The sequence below is a fragment of the Megalops cyprinoides genome, chromosome 3 (genome assembly GCF_013368585.1).
Source record: "Megalops cyprinoides isolate fMegCyp1 chromosome 3, fMegCyp1.pri, whole genome shotgun sequence".
NCBI classification, from domain to species: domain Eukaryota; kingdom Metazoa; phylum Chordata; class Actinopteri; order Elopiformes; family Megalopidae; genus Megalops; species Megalops cyprinoides.
In genome coordinates this window covers 43,120,079-43,138,834 of record NC_050585.1, presented here as the reverse complement: position 1 = coordinate 43,138,834, position 18,756 = coordinate 43,120,079, and the positions used below count along the sequence as shown (strand labels likewise).

The 18,756-nt window shown below is 42.1% G+C and overlaps 1 protein-coding gene across 1 annotated transcript; it reads left to right on the top strand.

Moving 5' to 3' along the window:
- Positions 1–333: 333 nt before the first annotated feature.
- LOC118775023 (RNA-binding protein 26-like) lies at positions 334–15,003 on the top strand. Its single transcript, XM_036524702.1, has 20 exons — positions 334–493; positions 1,788–1,906; positions 2,081–2,217; positions 2,389–2,468; positions 2,934–3,160; positions 3,703–3,993; positions 5,379–5,603; positions 6,646–6,789; positions 7,357–7,498; positions 8,169–8,322; positions 8,919–9,128; positions 9,904–10,026; positions 10,692–10,817; positions 10,978–11,052; positions 11,384–11,536; positions 11,870–11,974; positions 13,577–13,774; positions 13,922–14,005; positions 14,467–14,577; positions 14,914–15,003. The coding sequence occupies exons 1-20, from the start codon at positions 435–437 to the stop codon at positions 15,001–15,003; spliced, it is 2,853 nt and encodes a 950-aa protein (XP_036380595.1). The 5' UTR covers positions 334–434.
- The last annotated feature ends 3,753 nt before the right edge of the window (positions 15,004–18,756 follow it).

Below are 18,756 nucleotides of genomic sequence, written 5' to 3'. Positions count from 1 at the left end.
ACAGGTTAATCCTATTAAAATTACGATGGTATCTATGAATTGTTATTATTCGCGGTCATCAAATGTGATAATTTATGTCAATAAATGTGTATTCGGACATTGTTAAGTGAAATGACTCACTTGGAAGGTTTTTATGAGTAATGTAATCTATTGCAGCACTCTCGCACCACTCTTTTCTCCCAACAATATCATCTCCGTTTGCTGATTGGTCGGTTTGCCACAACCCGCTAATGAAAAGAGCTGATTGGCTGTGGATATTTTGTGTTGCGCCGCATGGCCACATGCGTTCGTTTGAACGTAAAGCAGTTTGTCAAGAGTTGCACGCTGCTTTGGAAGCTGTTAGGCCTGAAACCGCCGCTTTGCATTTACAGACTGGCGATGAAAGTGTTATTATTACTTTAATTTTAGCCAGTACTGTAAAAATACTTCTGAAGATGATAATTGAGAATGTGGAAGCTCTGAAGTCATGGCTCGCTAAGCTCTTGGAACCAATGTGAGTGATCAGTCGAAATTAGTTTTGTTAGACTGCCTAAGTTAGTTAGACTTCTAAGCATGCAAGTTAGCACTGTATTTTGGGTATTACCTTGCGTGTATTTGTTTTGTTGCTTACGTACCTAGCTACAAAATGAATGTCAGTTTGGATCGCTAATAAGATAGAAAGCTAACTAGTGTGTTTGCTGCACCACTAACGCGTTAACTAACGTTAACTTACTACGTTCACTAAGATAGTTGGCTTGCCAGGTTGCGGAGTCCGGGACGTTGTAGAGTTACTTAACGGGCGAGTTTGCCAGTAAACCAATATAAATCTACTGCTGTTATTGATCTTGTTCCAGATACACTCAGTGAAGTAACTACAGTCAGTGTCTATGAGGTAGCTAATAGTTACATGGACTGTAAGCCGGATCCCAAGAGCGGACTGACGAAGAATTTTCTAGCTAGCTAAGCAGCTAACAAACGAACAGATGTGAAACGTTAGCACCAAGAAACACGCATTGCGAGCTAGCTTGGTTGTGATGGAGATTACCTGTAGTTATGTGTGTACGTATTTATTTATGCATACATTTTGGGTTCCAGTAAATGTCAACCACAGACAAACATGCCTAGCTGCCTAGCTAGTTCACTGCGAAAATGAAGCCACATAACTTCACTGCTAACTTTTGCTTGGTTGTTTCAGGCAGCCCAGCTGGCTGACAGCATTGCTGTATGCTTTGTCCTTCGTTCTATACAAACTAAGCCAGGTTGCTAGCTTGCTAAATTAGTTTGTTACTAAGCGTGTGTTCTGGACTCAATGAATCGATTTTACTCGCCAATTGCATCACTAATCAAGCACTTGAATCTGTGACTGTGAGGACCTAGTGCATGTTTTCGACTATATAGGCAAGCTTCGTTTCATGTTAACAAAACTAGTTAGGGTTTAACACAATTATGGAGTAGTGGCACGGGATCTATTGCAATCAAGATGTCGTCAGAGAGACGCTATACTACGAGTGTAGTAGCTAACAGTATTTGAAATCAGCTGGTGGCGTCAACCACTTATTGCTAACTAATTTTAATTGCGGACGTTTGTCCTCGCGTTTATGTGCTTGTTGAAGATTAATTTTAGCTGCTTGCATTAATTAGCTCTTATATTCCAAGGCTTACAGTTATTGAGCAGTATAAATGTATTTATCTCAAGAAATCATAATCTGTTTTATATGCTTCTTGGGGGGGTTCAACATGATAAATATTAAAACGTGTGTAGAATAACATAACCGTCCCAGCACGTGTAACAACTACTTGTTTTGCAGATGTGAGGCAGATCCTGCAGCGTTGGCCAACTATGTAGTTGCTTTAGTGAAGAAAGAGAAACCTGAAAAAGACCTGAAGGTGCTTTGTGCTGATCAGTTGGATGTCTTCCTACAAAAAGGTAGATATTTTTTAAATGGCTTGTTGAATCACCATGCATAAATAATTGTTTTCAATGTATGAAGCCATTTCTTAATGATAGTAATCACAGATCCTGAACAGTTTGTGCTCTTCAGATTATTAGACTTTTCAGATACTGCCACATCAATGTTTTATTTTCTTTTTTTTCTTTTAGAAACTGCTGGTTTTGTAGATAAACTCTTTGACTGTTTAAGCACCAAAACCTACCTGGCAAATCTGGAGCCCCCAACTAAGGAGGTTCCAAAAGAAGAAACCAAACTTTCAGTGAAAAAACTTGCAGAGAAAGAGGAGGTACTAGTTTTGTCTGTGTAACATGCATGCATGTGGAAAATGAGTGTGCTTTCATGCAGCATCTGTGCTGTCTGTCATGTAATTGGATGCACAACAAGGCCTTCCACATTTAATTTGCCTCTGCTGTTGGTCAATGGGAGGGGGCGTGGCTAATTCTGTCTCATGTGTCAGGGTGGAAGCATCAATGCAGACAGGGACGGCCGAAGGAAAAGGAGTCCTCTGAAAAACCGATCTGACTTTAATGAATCTAGGTGAGTCCCCCTCTTTGATACCTTGTATGCCTCAGCCTCACCAATTATGCAGTGGTTCTATTGTATTAAAATACAAGACTGCATTTTTTTTTGTTGTAGCTATTCAGTGTTTGACTTTTTAGTATTTTGATTGAGATATGACCATTTCTAATCATAAGTAGATTAAGCAGTTGGTGGTCAGTTTGGATATAATTCAGAAGCATTTTTTTTTCCTAATCCAATTTCTTTGTGTTCAAGACCAGTTTCTTTGCTCTTGCCCTGTCCAACATGTGTTTATTAGGAGTGACGGGAAGGCTCCATTTTAGCACTGGCCAATTTTGTAAATCACAAAGTTATATTTATACATTTATGCCTATGTTAGGGCGAGATCTGTATTTCTGTGGGCTGAATTACCGTAGCTACAGGACAGGGTAAAGGAAGCAACGCTGATTGGACGCTAACATGTCGGTCACATGGCCCTTCCAGGAGTCGTGACGACCGCGACCGCAGGAGAGAAGACCACAAGCGGCGGGACGCTGACCGCCATGGGAAGAGCGGCACCTCGTACCGGGAGCGCCACCACGAGCGCCGCAGGGGGGGGGGCGGCCGGACAGCGGGACACGGGCACCGGCGCAGCCACAGCAGGAGTCGCAGCCGGAGCCGCAGCGGGAGCAGGGGCAAGAGCAGGGACAGGGACCGCAGCAGGGGAAGAGGTGACACTGCATTACATTACATTACATTGCAGTCATTTAGTGGATGCTCTTATCCAGAGCAACTTGCTTAACTCACAACCTTTTCACATCATCCATTTAAACCGCTGGATATTTACCGAGGAACTTCAGGTTTAAGTAGCTTTCCCAAGGGTACAGCAGCAGTGCCCTAGCGGGGTGTCGAACCAGCAACCTTTCAGTTACAATCCCTGCTTCTTAACACTGTGCTACACCACCAATTAACCAGCTAATACCTAGCCTAGCAGGAGAGAAGCCAGCTACATGACAAGCCAACTGAACGGAACGCTAGCTAGCCTTGCAGCTGTTGGTAGTTGCTTCAGTAAATTCTGCTTTTTTGGGCACGTCACTGGTTTCTCTCCAGTTAGATAGCTTTTATCATTGTGTTGGTCACAAACACAATGATGACCTCTCAGGCCTAAACAACCATTTACACCTGTGTGTGTGTGTGTGTGTGTGTGTGTGTGTGTGTGTGTGTGTGTGGGCGCGTGGCTTTCTGTCTGTCTGTCTGTCTCTCTGCCTCACAGATCATCGGTCCAGATTTGAGCAGGAGAGGAAGGAGGCGGATGGTTACGCTCCGGCATCTGTGGCAAAGTGTAGCCCACCACACCAGCAGCAGCCGCACCCCCCTCTGCCCCTCCTCCCCCTGCCACCTGCCCAGCATCCTCGGCCCTCCGGGGCCCCGCCCATCCCCAGCTCCGTTACCACGGCCGGTCCCGCCCACCTGCCTGCCGGTTCTGCCCAAATTCGGCCTGATTACTTCGCCAACCACACCGAGGGCACTGGCATTCGCAGGCAGCGCTGTCGCGACTATGACGGTGAGGCTAGGCCACTCTTAGCTCCGCCCGTTTGTCTCTGAAGCTGCTTCCTCTTCTGATCTTTAGTGTGAAGATGGACTTACTATTGCAGTTTGCTGCAGCAGTGTGTGTGTCTTTTTTCATCCTATTAACTTTCATTTAAGAGCAGATTTTAGTCTCGTTAACAATTAAGAGCCCTCTGCTTTCGCAGATGCCGCTTAGCTTAGTGGACCTGTGAGAGTATTAAGTATTCATGCCTTTCCCGAAACTGCTAAGCCCGCATCGTCTGCAACGCGCGAACCCTGGCAGGTTTCTGTGTTCCGCTGATCAGACAATGCGACGCGGTTAACGCCCCAGTGAAAATGTCACACTGCGGTAAGGAGAACACAAAAGTGAAGCTCAGGATAAGTGGAAAAATATGTTAATGTTGGACACACAGAGTTCCAGCGGATTGAAAATGAAATGGCGGGGGAGTGGTGGGGAGAGAATTGAAGTGTTGTCGGCGGTTTGTGTTTTGGAGGGGGGGGTGGGGGAATTAAACTGGGGCAAGCAGGATACAGAGTTGTTTTGTTCTCACGGTCCCTGGTGCTTGGATTGTTTGTGCACATAAATGAACTGTAAGTAATGAACTCCTATAAATTGCACGTCTCTTTTCGGTCTTGGGGTAACCAGGTCTTTCGATGAAATTTCCGTCTGGGTGCGTTTCTGCCTGCGAGCTGGCTGTCTGGAAGGGCAGTCTGTATATTTACCCGGCAGCCTGCTCAGCAGTGGGGTATTTCAGTCTCTCCTCCCTGTAGAAGTGAGCAGTTACACTAAAGCCAGGTCTGGTTAGGTAGGCTCCACATAGCAGTGCAAACGCATAGAGTGTTGTGTTTTCCACGGATGCAGTTCTGAGAATTGTCCCCTGTTCATTTTAATACTGCGTCACACTGCTTTGTTGAAGGAGTCACGTTACACAAAGCCTTCATAGATACTGGTGTGCATTTGCTGTCAGGGGCAGCGGGACAGGCGGCTATGAGTTTCGTATCTCGAGTGGGTCATTTCTGTTGTAGTTTTGCACAAGGTACTTTACCATATTTACCTCTGTGGTAATCCAGCTGTATAAGTAGGCCACAGAGTTTGAAGGAATGGAAGAAGTGTCATTGTTGCAAAAGGCTTTGGGTAAGAATAAGCTGAGCTGGTAGATGGTGCAATATAACTAAGTGTGTGTCATTGTGAGAGAATTGGGGTTTGTTCATGCGTGTATGTTTACTTATTTATTTTTCACTTATGTGCAAAGACAGCCAAGTAGGACACTGAGCAGCTCAGCCGGATTCCACTGGCGGATAGAAATACCCGTTTATGGAGGATTATTATGATTTTATGGTCTGAGGATTAACATGTCTTCCCCTGTACCCTGTCTCTAGAGAAAGGGTTCTGTGTGCGTGGTGACCTTTGCCCCTTCGATCACGGCCGTGACCCCTTGGTGGTGGACGATGTCACATTGCCAGCTATGATTCCGTTCCCGCCCCCTCCTGGCGTGCCACCCCCGAGGGTGGCTGTGCCGCCCTTGGCTGACCCATCTCCCAGCGTTATGGCTCCCGCGCCCCCCCACCGGCCCGCGCCCCCTCTCAGCACCCTCCCCACGTCAGGTGAGTCACGCCCCTCCCCTCAACCACACGGAAACCTCATTCTAGATTCATTTTCACACACAAATCACTCAGCTTACATCCTTAACATGCCCACCGCCAAGCAGGAACTGAATACAGCAGCTTGCGGAATATGCTGAAACGTGTTTCAAGTGAATGTTGTTTTTTGTGCTAAAATGCCAAACGTGATGCAAGATTTGGCCACTAGACAAGGATTTAATCACAGAAGAAGTAATTGAATAATTTTTCAGGAGTAGCAAAACTGCATTGCATATGGACAGTATCCCCTATCTGCTGTTAAAACACTATAGTACTGACACATGAACCAGCAGGTGGCGCCCTTGTGTTGGAGTCTTTGGTTCACTGGTGTGGTAGTCTGGCCCTGGTTGAAGGCTATACTCCACCTGATCAGTATAGCTTTGGCTTTCCCTTAGTAATAAAAAAGGATGTACTACAGATATAGCACGTATACTTGTTTGACATTTCTTTTGCTGTTTGTTATGCTTTATCATCAAAGTGTGATGATCCTGTAAATCTGTTCTTTTGGGACTTATTTGATGGTAGACCATGTGATGTTATCCATTATTTGTATTCAGAACCAACTTTTTTTGAGGAAGGCTCATATATTTCAAGTGGAAATGACATCTTGAAATATTGAATATTTGTTGATGTCACTGTTGCGGGTATGGGCCGAATGACCTTCCAGTTTTCTTGAAGCTGCAGTAACAGCAACTCACCAGAAGGAAGAGCTCTTAGCAAACTAATGTCGAGAGCTGCTGTTTTCAGGTTAAATAGATTTCCAGTTTCTTTTAGGACCTGGTGGATAGATGAATGATTGTAATCTGAAATATCTTTTAGAAGTCTGTTTACTTGCAGTATTTGCACTCAGTCAATGGCATTATTGTAACCTGTACTTAGGTATTTTTGATATTGGTTTTATCTCACTGTTATTTGATAATAATAATAATATTCACATTGTTCTTAGCTGTCATGTGCATGAATTGTACAGCTCTGTGACAAATTCGGCATGTGTCCCTGTTTGCAGGTAACCATGACCCTGAAGTATACAACCCAGAGGCCCCGGGAATCACAGCGTCAGACCAGCACCAGTACATCCCCCGGGTCCAGACCCAGAGACCCAACCTCATCGGGCTGACCTCTAGAGACACGGAAGCCCTGAGTTCCAGAGGTATGAGAACAAGTCGTGTTCATACAAGTCTGGCTTTCTTTTTGTGTCGCTGACTGTCACTCTTGCTGGAGATCATGGTCGGGTATATAAAGACTGGTAGTCAAGGTGGTGTTTAGTAGATTTTAATTTAGCTGCCATGTGTTGTGCTTTCATTTTTGCACTTTTGCATGGTTGTCTGTGCCGATTATTGGTATAATTTTGCCTCAGGAATGTGTGTTTAATGTATCATGCTATTTTAACCTTGCATGTTGCTCCTGATAAGAGCATCCACTACATATGTGCATTCCTAAATAGTAGTAGTAATACTCCTTGGGCAGCAGCAGTATTAGTGGTAAAGAGCAGGGATAGTAAGTAAAAGGTTGCTGGTATGATTACCTGCTGAGGCACCACTGTGTTACCCTTTGGCAAGGTACTTAACCCACAATTGCCTCAGAAAATATCCATTTTTATATATCTGGATAAAATTGTAACTTATGCAAGTTGCTATGGGTAAGTGTGTCCACTAAATAATAATCATGCAATGTAATTGTAATACATTTTGGGAATAAATGACTATCGTTCCTTTAGCGGCTAACATCATCATCCAGACGGAGCCGACCGTGCCGACTGTGCCCTGCAAGGGCCCGAGATTCAGCAGTGAGCAGGAGAGCAGGAAGCGCCCCCTGGGGGCCATCGAGGGCCCTGCGGCCAAGAAGCCCTGGATGGAAAAGTAAGAGCCCCCCCCCCCATCCCTGCTCACACTGTGCAGTCTGGGAAGGCAGGGTCCGCCCACCTGCCCACCATTTAGGGCCATAACCTGATTTTCCTGCACCCTCAGTCTTCAGTATCCCAGGTCAAAGCCTGGGTTGTGCACAGATCTGAATCGCATTCGGTTCTAGACCTAAATGAGGGGTGGCCTTTCGAAGCAGAGCTGCAGAACAGCAGATAAGGACTGGGATTTTCTGCCCTGGCTGTGTGCTCTCTGCCTCCGTCCGTAAAAGACCCGGAGTGTTTCAGCGTACTTTGATCTGTGACGTTTATGTTTAGCAAGGAACTTGAAGCACAACCTGTGCAACTAGTGACGCATTAAATCACTGAACAGGCATGTCTGAACATGGAACGTGCAGGGTTGTGAGAAAATATAAGTTCCAAAAAATGCCCCTTTTTTTTAAAAAAATTTAAACACTGCTCTCTACACAATCTCTCTTCCACAATTCCACAACACTGCTCTCTTCCACAATTTCGTTGCACCCCCACCGTGCAATGAAAATAAAGTCTATTCTATTCTATTCTATTCTAACAGTTGACATACATGTTTGCCTTTTGTTCATGATCATATTCAGAATGAGTGATGTTTTGTCTAATGTGCATTTATCAACATTTTGATGTTACATTTTCAGTCAAAACTACAATAACCAGCAGAAACCCGGCTTCCAAAAGAAGAATCACTACACCAACACTAAACTTGAAGTTCGCAAAATCCCCAGAGACCTGAACAACATCACACAGCTGAATGAGCACTTCAGCAAGTTTGGCACTATTGTCAATATCCAGGTATGGCATGAATTTATTCACCTTGTTTTTTTTATATGTATGTATTATTCATCCAGAACACAGCACAAAATTTGATCTCCATCCCTATTGGAAAATATATTAACCAAAACGGAAACCAGAAGTGGTTGTGTATTATCAGCACGAGAAGCCCATAGATTCTAACGTAATACAGAATGTTTCATGTATGGATCTGTTTTTACAGGATTTTACACTGAATAATCTAGCAAGTGTGTATGTATAAACCATGCAATCATTGGTGTAGGAAGAGTGAGGATTCCTCAGCCCTAAAGTGAGTGGAGCTATCATGTCCAGTCAGTGACATACTGATTGGAACCAATCACAGGGTTCTTTAGAGTGTCAAGCAGAGTAATTTGATTAGTTAATACCAGTAATTGATACACAGAACAAGGTAGATCCACCCACTATGTGGTTTGTGAAGCTTGATTTTCCCATAATTAGCTATTGTGAATTTGTGGGCTGGGGCATGTTTTTTTTTTTTTTTTTAATGCATAACGTTACATTTTCAGTAACAAGAAAGTTCTGAGTGAAGTGATTTTCATTGAACGAAAGCTTTCCCGTCTTTCTGTGTGGTCCAGGTCGCGTTTGGTGGTGACCCGGAGGCGGCGCTGATCCAGTACACGGCAAACGAGGAGGCTCGACGGGCCATCAGCAGCACAGAGGCGGTGCTGAACAACCGCTTCATCCGGGTCCACTGGCACCGGGACAACAGCGAGCAGCAGTCCCACCAGCCCCACGGCCAGAGCCAGAGTGCCCCCTCTGGCCTGCAGCACACCGGCACCCATAAGGTGAGGACCAGGGCAAGCATGGCTGCGTTCACTCAGGAGTGGCTGTTTTTGCGTGTGTTACTTCCTTTGGATCTGTCCCCTTGGGGTGTTTGCGTGTGTTTGTGTTTTTGGAGTGTATATGTAATTCTGCATATGCAGGTAAATGCTTTTTTTTCCAGAAGGAATGGCTGTTTTGTGTGCATTTTTGTCTGGATGTTCATATGTGAGTGTAAACGTATTCCTACATATGGAGGTAAATGTTACCTTTTCTTTTGTATGTAGATGTGTGTGTGTGTGTGTGTGTGTGTGTGTGTGTGTGTGTGTGTGTGTGCTGTAAAATGATGGCCTCTTCCAAACTAAATGATTTCTTGGGTTCATTTTTCCCCACATCTAGAGATTTTTTACAATAGAAAAATTCATGATGCATGTGAATTATGAGCCCTTAACAAAGAGAATATTAACGGGTCTTGAATTTTGAAAACCAGGCTTGTTCTGGCATGTCTGTGTTGTGGTGTCTCTCAGAGAATTCATGTCAGTTTTCATTTCGTATAGGTGCGCTCATTTTTGAATGTAATTTTCCAGAGACCTCCGGCCATTGAAGATCATATCAAAACTGGTCTTTGAAAAAGTCCAGTTTATAAGTTCAGTGAACTTTTTCTTTTTGTAGAGTGAAACGGTGAACCGCCTAGCTGGGGGCGAAACTCCAGAACACTCAGGGCGGGAGTTCGCCGTTGTTTGGAAGTGCGGTTAGTAATGCTAAAGGCTCACCTCTGTCCCTCGTTTCTGTGACCCGAAGGTGATTAACGCACAGCACGGCCCCGGAGCCTACGCCCTCAGTAAGACGGTGGCCACGCACGCCCCAGGCATCGGAGCCGGAAGCAATCCCGTCACCCGGCATGTCGGATCAGACCCCTCATTGGTGATTAAACTGCACATCAATCATTCTTCACAGCAGGGGGAGCAGATTTTTTTTATTTTAAAACAGACAGAATAACGGGACAGACTGTTCGTGGAACAAGCTTTTTTAACGAGATGTAATGCATCTTTGAATAGCTGGACACTAGACTCCGTCTGTACCCTGGTCTTTGAACTGTTGAACATAGGCTGCAGTACACAGGATTGACTTCTGCTTCCCTCGCGCTCAGACGGCCCTGTTCATCCCAAACTGATCTGTATGAATATTCTGCAAGTTCTTGATGGGGTCCAGCTTCAGAACATGAAGTCTGTGAACAAAGTGATGCACGTGCATTTCATTGATGTGACTCGGATTATCTGTAAGAGCACATCACAGAAGCACATACCTTTTAATAATTCAGTGCTCTTCTTTCTTACAAGAGGCAAACGTCTACTCGGATTAAGTCTGAAGCCTCGAAATCCTTTTGTAAATTGTAAATAAAGATTAATCTGAGGCAAAAATGAGTACCACCACCCCCCCCACCATTCCCCCACCCCTACCAGAATGCACAACAAAGTAAGCTCTTTATATTATTAAATTGGGGAGCTGACAATCGATGAAACAGAATTGAAATTAAAGAAATGATGATTTCCACAGTCACAGCATTTGATTTTTATGTGCTAATTCAGACCACGACTACCTCTGCAAGCCTTCAGAAAGGAGCCTCCAGTTCTTTGGTCATGAAGCCGGCTTCAAAGCCAGTTGGAAAATCAGCCAGAGTGCTCGAAGCGTGTGAAGCCATGAAGAAGAAACAGGCAAGTTTCTGGACACGTTTGGCATTCTTCTGTCCGCCCTAGTGGCGGCGTTTGTACGCACATGTGTATGTCAGAGACACTTGCATGTATGAGATGTTATTAAAACAGGTTAGTAGTAAAATGATAAAATAATAATAAAAAATTTTACTTTTTGCATTAGGAAGCACTAAAATTACAGCAGGACATGAGGAAAAAGAAGCAAGAGATGCTGGAAAATCAAATAGACTGTCAGAAGGTAAGCAGATGTCACTGCACTTGCAGACACCACAGTATCTGGATGTCTGTATGTTTGTTTATTCATTCATTCATTCAAATAAAATGCAAACGCTGTACGAATATTAAATAAGTGCGGGACAATATGCACTCAGTCTATTACAGCAAAGCTGGTAAGGTTCTGGAAGTAGTTGTTGTCTAAAAGAAGTCCCTTTGATTGACCACTGATCTGTTGTATTCGGGAGACAAAGTCATCTCCTGTACTGAAGGAGCTGAATTTAACCTCTGCTTGTAATCATTCCAGTCCACTTTGGTTATGCTATGATTGACAGTCACCCGTCATTTCATCTCAGGTGCTCATAAACAGACTGGAGAGGAACAAGAGCATGAAGCCGGACGAGAGGGCCAGCATCATGAAGACCCTGAAGCAGCTAACCGAGAAGATCTCCCAGCTGAAGGACGAAATGAGGCAGGCCAGCTCCTCGCAGCCCAAGAACAAGGAAGACGTGAGTTTCTGCTGGCTCTGTGCTCTGTTTCTGTGCTGTTCAATGGTAACAGGAAGTGGAATGAAATCTGACAGCATCCCAGCTGGTAACTAGGGGAATGAGTTGCTATGCTGTGTGATAATGACTTTGATCCATTCCATTTATGTGTATGGAAAGTATTCCTAAAGTAACGTGAATATGAAATGTATGTGAAATGCATAATATGAACATGTAATGTGGTATGAGATTTTATGGAGGAAAGAAATACAGGAGGATGCGAATACTAAGTTTTCCTTATTGACCCAAATTCATAACATGAAAGAATGACTGCAGGCGTGCTGCTTACGTTTTCAGGCACAAAAGGAGCTGCTAGACGCAGAGCTTGATTTTCATAAAAAGCTCAGTTCTGGAGAGGACACCACAGACTTGAAGAAGAGACTGAACCAGCTGCAGGTGGAGGTGAGTGAGAGGCTCCTTCTGAAGGTGTTAAATCTTCCTTTGCCTTCAGCACGTGTTACGCAGCCCACACGCTGACTGATCACCGATACTGCAGCTACCATGTGCTGTCAGTCAGTAGTATCAACCCATAAAAACACTTTTCTCTCCACAGCAGAATGCTGTGATTTGGTTTAATCCTGTGTGTCATTGGCATCACATGATAGCTCTGACCATATCGGATTCCATGAAGCGTAAACTTTATTTTAGGCGCTTAGGAACTGAGTTGGTCAAGGCTTGCCTCACAAGAACAAAGTTGCAGCACTTTTTAGGTTTACAGGAAATTATTAGATTATTATTCAGGTATACATTATTATTATTGTTATTATTGCTGTTATCATTATTATTATTATTATTATTATTATTATTATTATTATTATTTATTACTCAGTTGTATATACAGTACCAGTCTAAAGTTTGGACACACCCGATTAAGATAATGGGACGAATGCAATCAAAGGCATTTTGATCTAAAGGCTTAAATGCTTAATTTGTTTTTTAGGCATCAAATTCACTATTTGTATTTGTCTACGTATGAATTTCTTTCCAAACAATTTTTAATTAAAAAAATATATATATTTTGGCTATTCTGAAGAATCTAAGAGTTTTGATTTGTTCGTAACGCTTTGATTTGTTCACGATCACTGTATAATTCCATTTGTGTTATTTCATAGTTTTGATAACTAGTATAGTTTTCTAAAATGTGATAAATGTGTGTCCAGACTTTTGACTGATACTGTATGTGTGGTGTTTGTTTGTTGAATTCCATGCTGAGCACTGGTACTATACCTTTGAGTAGAGCTTGAATACCTTCAGTAAATGCCCGACTGTATAAATGCTTATTTGGTAGAAGTATAAGCTGTACCCACTCATGGATGAAGGCATCCACTCAGTGAGTAGAAAGTAATTTAGAGCAGATCAGTCATGTCTCATCTGCAGTCTTGCGTTCCAGAGAATCTGGGTTTAAATGGGTTGTCGCACAACACCCAACTTTCGAGATCGTTTCAGGCCGGCGTGCTTAAATTAGCCGGCATGAAATATGGATGGCTTTACTCCTCTTATACGTGTCGAAGAGCCGGCACTTTACAAGCCCGGAGGACACGGGCCTATGAGCTCAAACGAAACAGAAATCCTGCACTACACTGGTGCATTTCAGTAGAGACAGTAGAGTTTGAACTGAAAGGACTGCATCAGAGATTTGGTGCGAGGAAGCAGGGAACAGTTAATCTCACTCTTGATCTGGTTGGCCATGGCACTGCCTACTCACCTGTACCCTCTCACTCATGACCTTGTAGGCAATGAGTAGGTCTGTCCCACACTGATAGGCCTCAGCCCATATTTGCTGCTTGAAGACCAGTTGTGATATGCGGCGAATATGGAGAGCGGTTTATAATTTTACACTTGGGTACAATTGATACACAGGCCTCTGTGAAGACCAGAGGGAAGACCACTGCATGGAAAGCCTAGATTTGGTTGAAATACTTTTTGGAGCATAAGACTGTATGGTGCTGTAGTAAGAATGTATTCTGTCTGGGGTCTCACCGTCATGTTCTGGTCTCCCACCAGGCCACCCGCTTAGGGCTGATCCCCACAGGCCGGGGCAAAGTGACACCTGTCAGGGGGCGGGGCCAGAGCCGGGGGCGGGGCAGAGGCCTGAGGGGCCGAGGCAGGGGCGGCCACCTGGTGGTGGATCACCGGCCCCGTGCGCTCGCCATCCTGGGGGTGACCAGTGCGGAGAAGGACGAGCTGAGGCCTCATTTCGTGGTAAGAGAACAGAAACGTTTCAGTCCGACTTCTGAAGGGGTTAAGGATTTGGAATGGGGTGAAGCCAGGGAGCTCGTTGCTCCATTCCTTCATCAATTGTTTTAGCTTCCTGGCTGTCTCTCACCTGTGTTTTTATGTCTGTGTCAGCAATTTGGTGAGATCGAGGACCTGCGCGACCACGACGCCACCAGTGTTGTCTTGACATTCAAGACCCGTGGCGAAGCGGAGAATGTAAGTCCGGTGACATTAGGAGGGGTATACTGTATTTTATAGGCCATTGAGGTCAGGAGAGGTTGTTGAGGTTTTTTTAGTACATTTTGAAAATCACGCAAAGAAATGACTGCTTTAATAAATCAGTTTAAACTTTTCCCAAAAAAAACACCTGAACATTTTCTTACCCAAAAGGAAAATATCCTTATGACATGAAAAGCTGTTGTTTTCTACACATTTCCATGTTTCAGGTCTGCTGTGCATTGGTCAGTGCAGGTGCAGAGACTATTTTAATACTGTCAATCGGTTTTGTAGATTTGTGGCTAAAATGGACAGAAATATTTTCATATAGGTGAACGCATGTTTTGCCAGCAGAGGTCGCTGTAAATAGGATGCCCGTAACGTTGCCTGTAAAAACTGATATTAGGAATAAAAACAACTTGCATATTTCATTTTCTTATTTTCAATATTGCACATTTCAGGCTGCGAACCAAGGTGCAAAGTTCAAAGGTCGCACATTACAGATTTCTTGGTACAAGCCCAAAACGCCATCAGTGTCTGTGGAACCAGAGGAGGAGGAATCAAAAGACGAGGTCAGCTCAATTCATTTCTCTAGCCATTTTGTTACCTGTTTTGCAGCATCTTCTTAAACCAGTAGGTGTTATTAAAGATCATGTCTGTTGATTTCGTCTGTCGTGAGAATATGACCTTGCACCCTGTACTAAAGAAAATACTGGGTGTATTATGCAGTGTATTGAAGGTTGACTCTACTTATAATGGCAAGGGTTGTTTTAGGTTTGGAAGTCAAGCTGTAAATGGATCTCATCTATGTATTTTGTTAGGTTCTTTCAGATTCTGATATAAGGTGTGTGGCAAAACAGGTCCTCTGTCACACTGACTGGAGTGTGTCTGGTGTTGTATACCCACAGGAGGCAATTAGCTCCCGCTTTCTTCATGAAGAAGATGAGGAAGATGATGATGAAGATGATGAGTCCGAGAGTCGTTCCTGGAGGAGATAAAACACCTGTAAACATTAGTCTTTTTCTGGAAAAAGAAAAAAAAAACATGTTTTATGCACAATTATTCATCAGGTGAAAATCAGTTTTTTCAATCCAAGTTTCATGGGTTTTTTTTCTTTTTGAGAGTAAAGAAGATAAAATAAGTATTCTAGATGGATCTTGCTTACTGGGTGAATTAGTAAACTGACAAAAATAAGGCTTCCATGCAGACCTGTATGAACATATTGCTCTTCTTAAGAGTCCTATAATTATTAGTTCACATTTGTTGACATTAAATCAATTTAAGGGAAAAAACTATTTCAGTGGTGTATACCAGATAATTGAAACGCACAATATTTGTGATTATTGTAACACATTTCAAAGGTATTATTTATACTTTTATTTTTATATGAAGCAGTGTTTTCCTTGCCCCGTTGTTTTCTAATTTGTAATAGAAGATACCTGATCGATTTATGTCACATTTATCCAGTACATTTGTCTGAACTGGAAAAGGAAGTGACACAAATGCTGTTGCATAAATACTTAAAATCCAGCAGGAAGTGAGGTCATAATGTGAGCATGGCGCCATCAGGGTTCTACACAAGATTTCACAGATTCTGGAACCCTGAATAAATGCTTCCAAAGGGCTTCTTGTTAAAAGAATAAGATGCCACTTGAAAATGTAGTACGAGTAGAATTCAAAAGAGATTTCCTTTATATCATTTGGACTTACTACTATTGTTTTTTATTGTTTTAATGCAGCGTCACTTTATGTCTGTGGTCAAACCCTATTCAGATATTTTTGTAAGTATTTCTTAAAGGGCTCTGAGAATTGTTCTCTGAAAAAACTTCAACCCAGGGAGCGTGTTTGGTTGGACCCGCCAAGCATGTACAAAAACCCCTTGGAAAGTCCATCACTTGGGATGGACTTGGTATGTCCAACCAAGCAGTTGTCCTGGGTTTAATTTGCATACACCTTATTTTTTTTAACAGACATTAAAATTATTGTTAAACACAAATGAGATCTTTATATATGTTAAATGACAACAAGTGTATGTGTGTATATTTTAGCAAGATCAATAGATAGTTATTTAGTTTTTTGGAGCAAGCTCTAAGGTGCCTTTTAAGGTTTGTTAATGAGTCTTTTGAATACAAGTCATTTCTTTTTGTTTGTTTGTATGTATGTATATTCGTGTATGTATATATGTGTGCACAAAAAGGGGTGAGAAATATACCTATACTCAGGCCCAGATTCAGTCTAACTGGAGTATGATTTTTTTCCATAAATTAGCAAAGAATTTAAGCAAATGGTGCTTGCACAGTGTTTTCAGTAAAGCAGAAGTTCAGCAGTCATTGCATTTAACAAAAATGCATGGTTACAAGCAAGAAGAAATGTAAGATATTTAACAGTGACTCAGAAACAGAGGGTGCATTGTGGTTTAATGGATTCTGGTCCTCATTCTATAAAGGCAAAAGAAATCTTTGTGTTAGCTATTTTACCATGGTGAAAATGTACATATTCAGAGAGGCAAGAGTGGAGTTTTGGATGTTGTTACTTCTGTATGCATATGTATGTACAGTTAGGTTTGCCCTTATGTGTTGACAATAACAATATTTTCTTTTTATGTTGACAGAAGATTTCTTTCATGTGTAGCTGACTGCAAAAGGGTTATCTAGGAAAGATGGCTTTGAGATTTCTTGCATTCTTGTAGAAGAAACTGGATCTCTACAGGGGTCAAATGGATCACACACATCATATGCAGAGTGTAGCATTTGAATGTACACTAAACATTTTTGCTTTATTTTCACTTACACTATCACAACATGCTGTTTTCACATGATATGGGAGTTTTCATAGAGACTTTTGCCGAATTAACAATGCAGATACTTTTAGTCTTTTAACAGAAAGGTGAACCTTTGTGGCAGCTAAAGGAAATGTCCCTCTCCGCATGAGTTTGAAGGAATGGCTTGCATCATTAAGTGCTTATGTTAGTACTTATGTGTGTATGAAGCTTTACCACATAACTTCATTTCAGGGTCAAAATATCTCTTTGTGTAAACTTATCCAACTGTGCACATGAATGCTGACTGTAGACATGACCATGTCCAGTATGTTTGCCTATTGAAAGCAAGGCATGGAATTCTATTTAAAATTACTCTAGAATGCCTGTTTCAGGATTCCATTTCACTGACACTTTTCTTAAATCCTCTAGAAAATGTGAAATGAAGTTATTTTAATACTGTGGAGCCCATTAATTAATTAGTTTAGAAAGGAGCAAAGTTAATTTTCTTCCTGAAAATTTAGTACAAGATATTTCTGTTTGTATTTCTATAAACTCTTGACAGCATTATGCTGAAAGGTTTTCATTTGTTCTCATGCTGTATTTGAAAGCCTTGAGAACCTTTTGCATATTTAAATGCTGTCAAGGAAAAAATGGCATGTACTGTGAACACCCCAGCCCCTGAAATGCTAGAGAGAGTTTAACTCCACGACTTGTGTAGGTTTTGGTCCCTCACTTTCAGTGGTCCAAACTGGTGTGCAAAGCACATCTTCCTGCGATAGTTTTTTCGTTTTTGGATGCCAAAGTATATTCTATGTAGAATAATTCTGTGGGCATTGCAGTGGTCCCCTAAAATTTTCAAAAGTGTCATCTTTGAAGTGAGTCAGTGTAATCAGTCAAGTGCTGGAGAGATATCACAGCTTGGCCAAATGTAGTACTGACAGCAGCATCTCCCTGGACCCGTTTTGACAACTCAAATTTCAAATTTTCAAACGGCTTCAAATTTCAAGCCCTATGTACAGCAGTCAGATGTCAATCTCAGTTACTCAAGTCAGTATACCAGCTACTTCACCAACCAGGAAGGATATGAGCTCATTCATAATCTGTACTCAAAACTGAGAAAACAGTCCTCCTCCAAGTGCATGTTGCCCTAGATGGGTAGTAATGAATTTAAGCAGAGGGTCAGTATTTTTTTTTCCTACTTAATTTTATTTGGACACAATACTTTTAGTTCATTTCAGCAGATGAAAAGTAGTACTTATGTTCATTACATTGAATCTGGGTTTAAGAATCAAGTGTAGGCTCATTTCTGTCTCTGTGCTGTATGCTAGCTGCACATAGCAGGTACATGTATTATGTTTATGGGTCATGTGTTTGGGTTTGTTACTGTTTATACAGGAAGATTTCTGTATGAATTTCAGATACTTTGTGAAATTCTTTGAGGTTCTAACATATTAGCATGTTGATCTTTTTACCAATAAAGCAAGGAATGGCTCCATGGGAATCAAAAACAAACAAAAAAAAATTAGTTATGATTTTGAGAGAATTGCAAATCTGGGATAAGAAAAAAAGGAACCATTCCAAAATGATCACCTATAAAGCTTGTCATGCTTGATTTTTGTCTCCTTTGTTTTTTCACATTGCAAAATGACTTATTTGAGATGTTCAGGCTTTTTACAGTTGTCTTATATATTAGCTTTTCCATGGATAAATGAAAACCATTGAAAGAAGTGTTGCAGTATCATGCTCATTGATATAACTGCCCATGCTTTAAACCAATTTTCTGCTATTGATCCATTCTAAAACTATGGTATAGTTTTGTTTAACTCTGCTATCTGCACATAATGCATCAATACCTATAGAGAGACATTTGCTTCTAGTTCTTCATCTGAACAGACTTCAAAACACTTCAGACTGAGTAAGGTCACAAACGCGTAATGCTGTAAAGCTTGTATTAAATGGGCCTTAAAAGTTAAGTTGAACAAAACGATAA

Bases quoted from the DNA above. Each gene is read 5' to 3' on its own strand.
- LOC118775023 (XM_036524702.1), top strand. From the start codon at position 435: ATGATAATTGAGAATGTGGAAGCTCTGAAGTCATGGCTCGCTAAGCTC. The intron at 494-1,787 runs GTGAGTGATCAG...CTTGTTTTGCAG, and splicing joins GCTAAGCTCTTGGAACCAAT to ATGTGAGGCAGATCCTGCAG. The intron at 14,578-14,913 runs GTCAGCTCAATT...GTATACCCACAG, and splicing joins AGGAGGAATCAAAAGACGAG to GAGGCAATTAGCTCCCGCTT.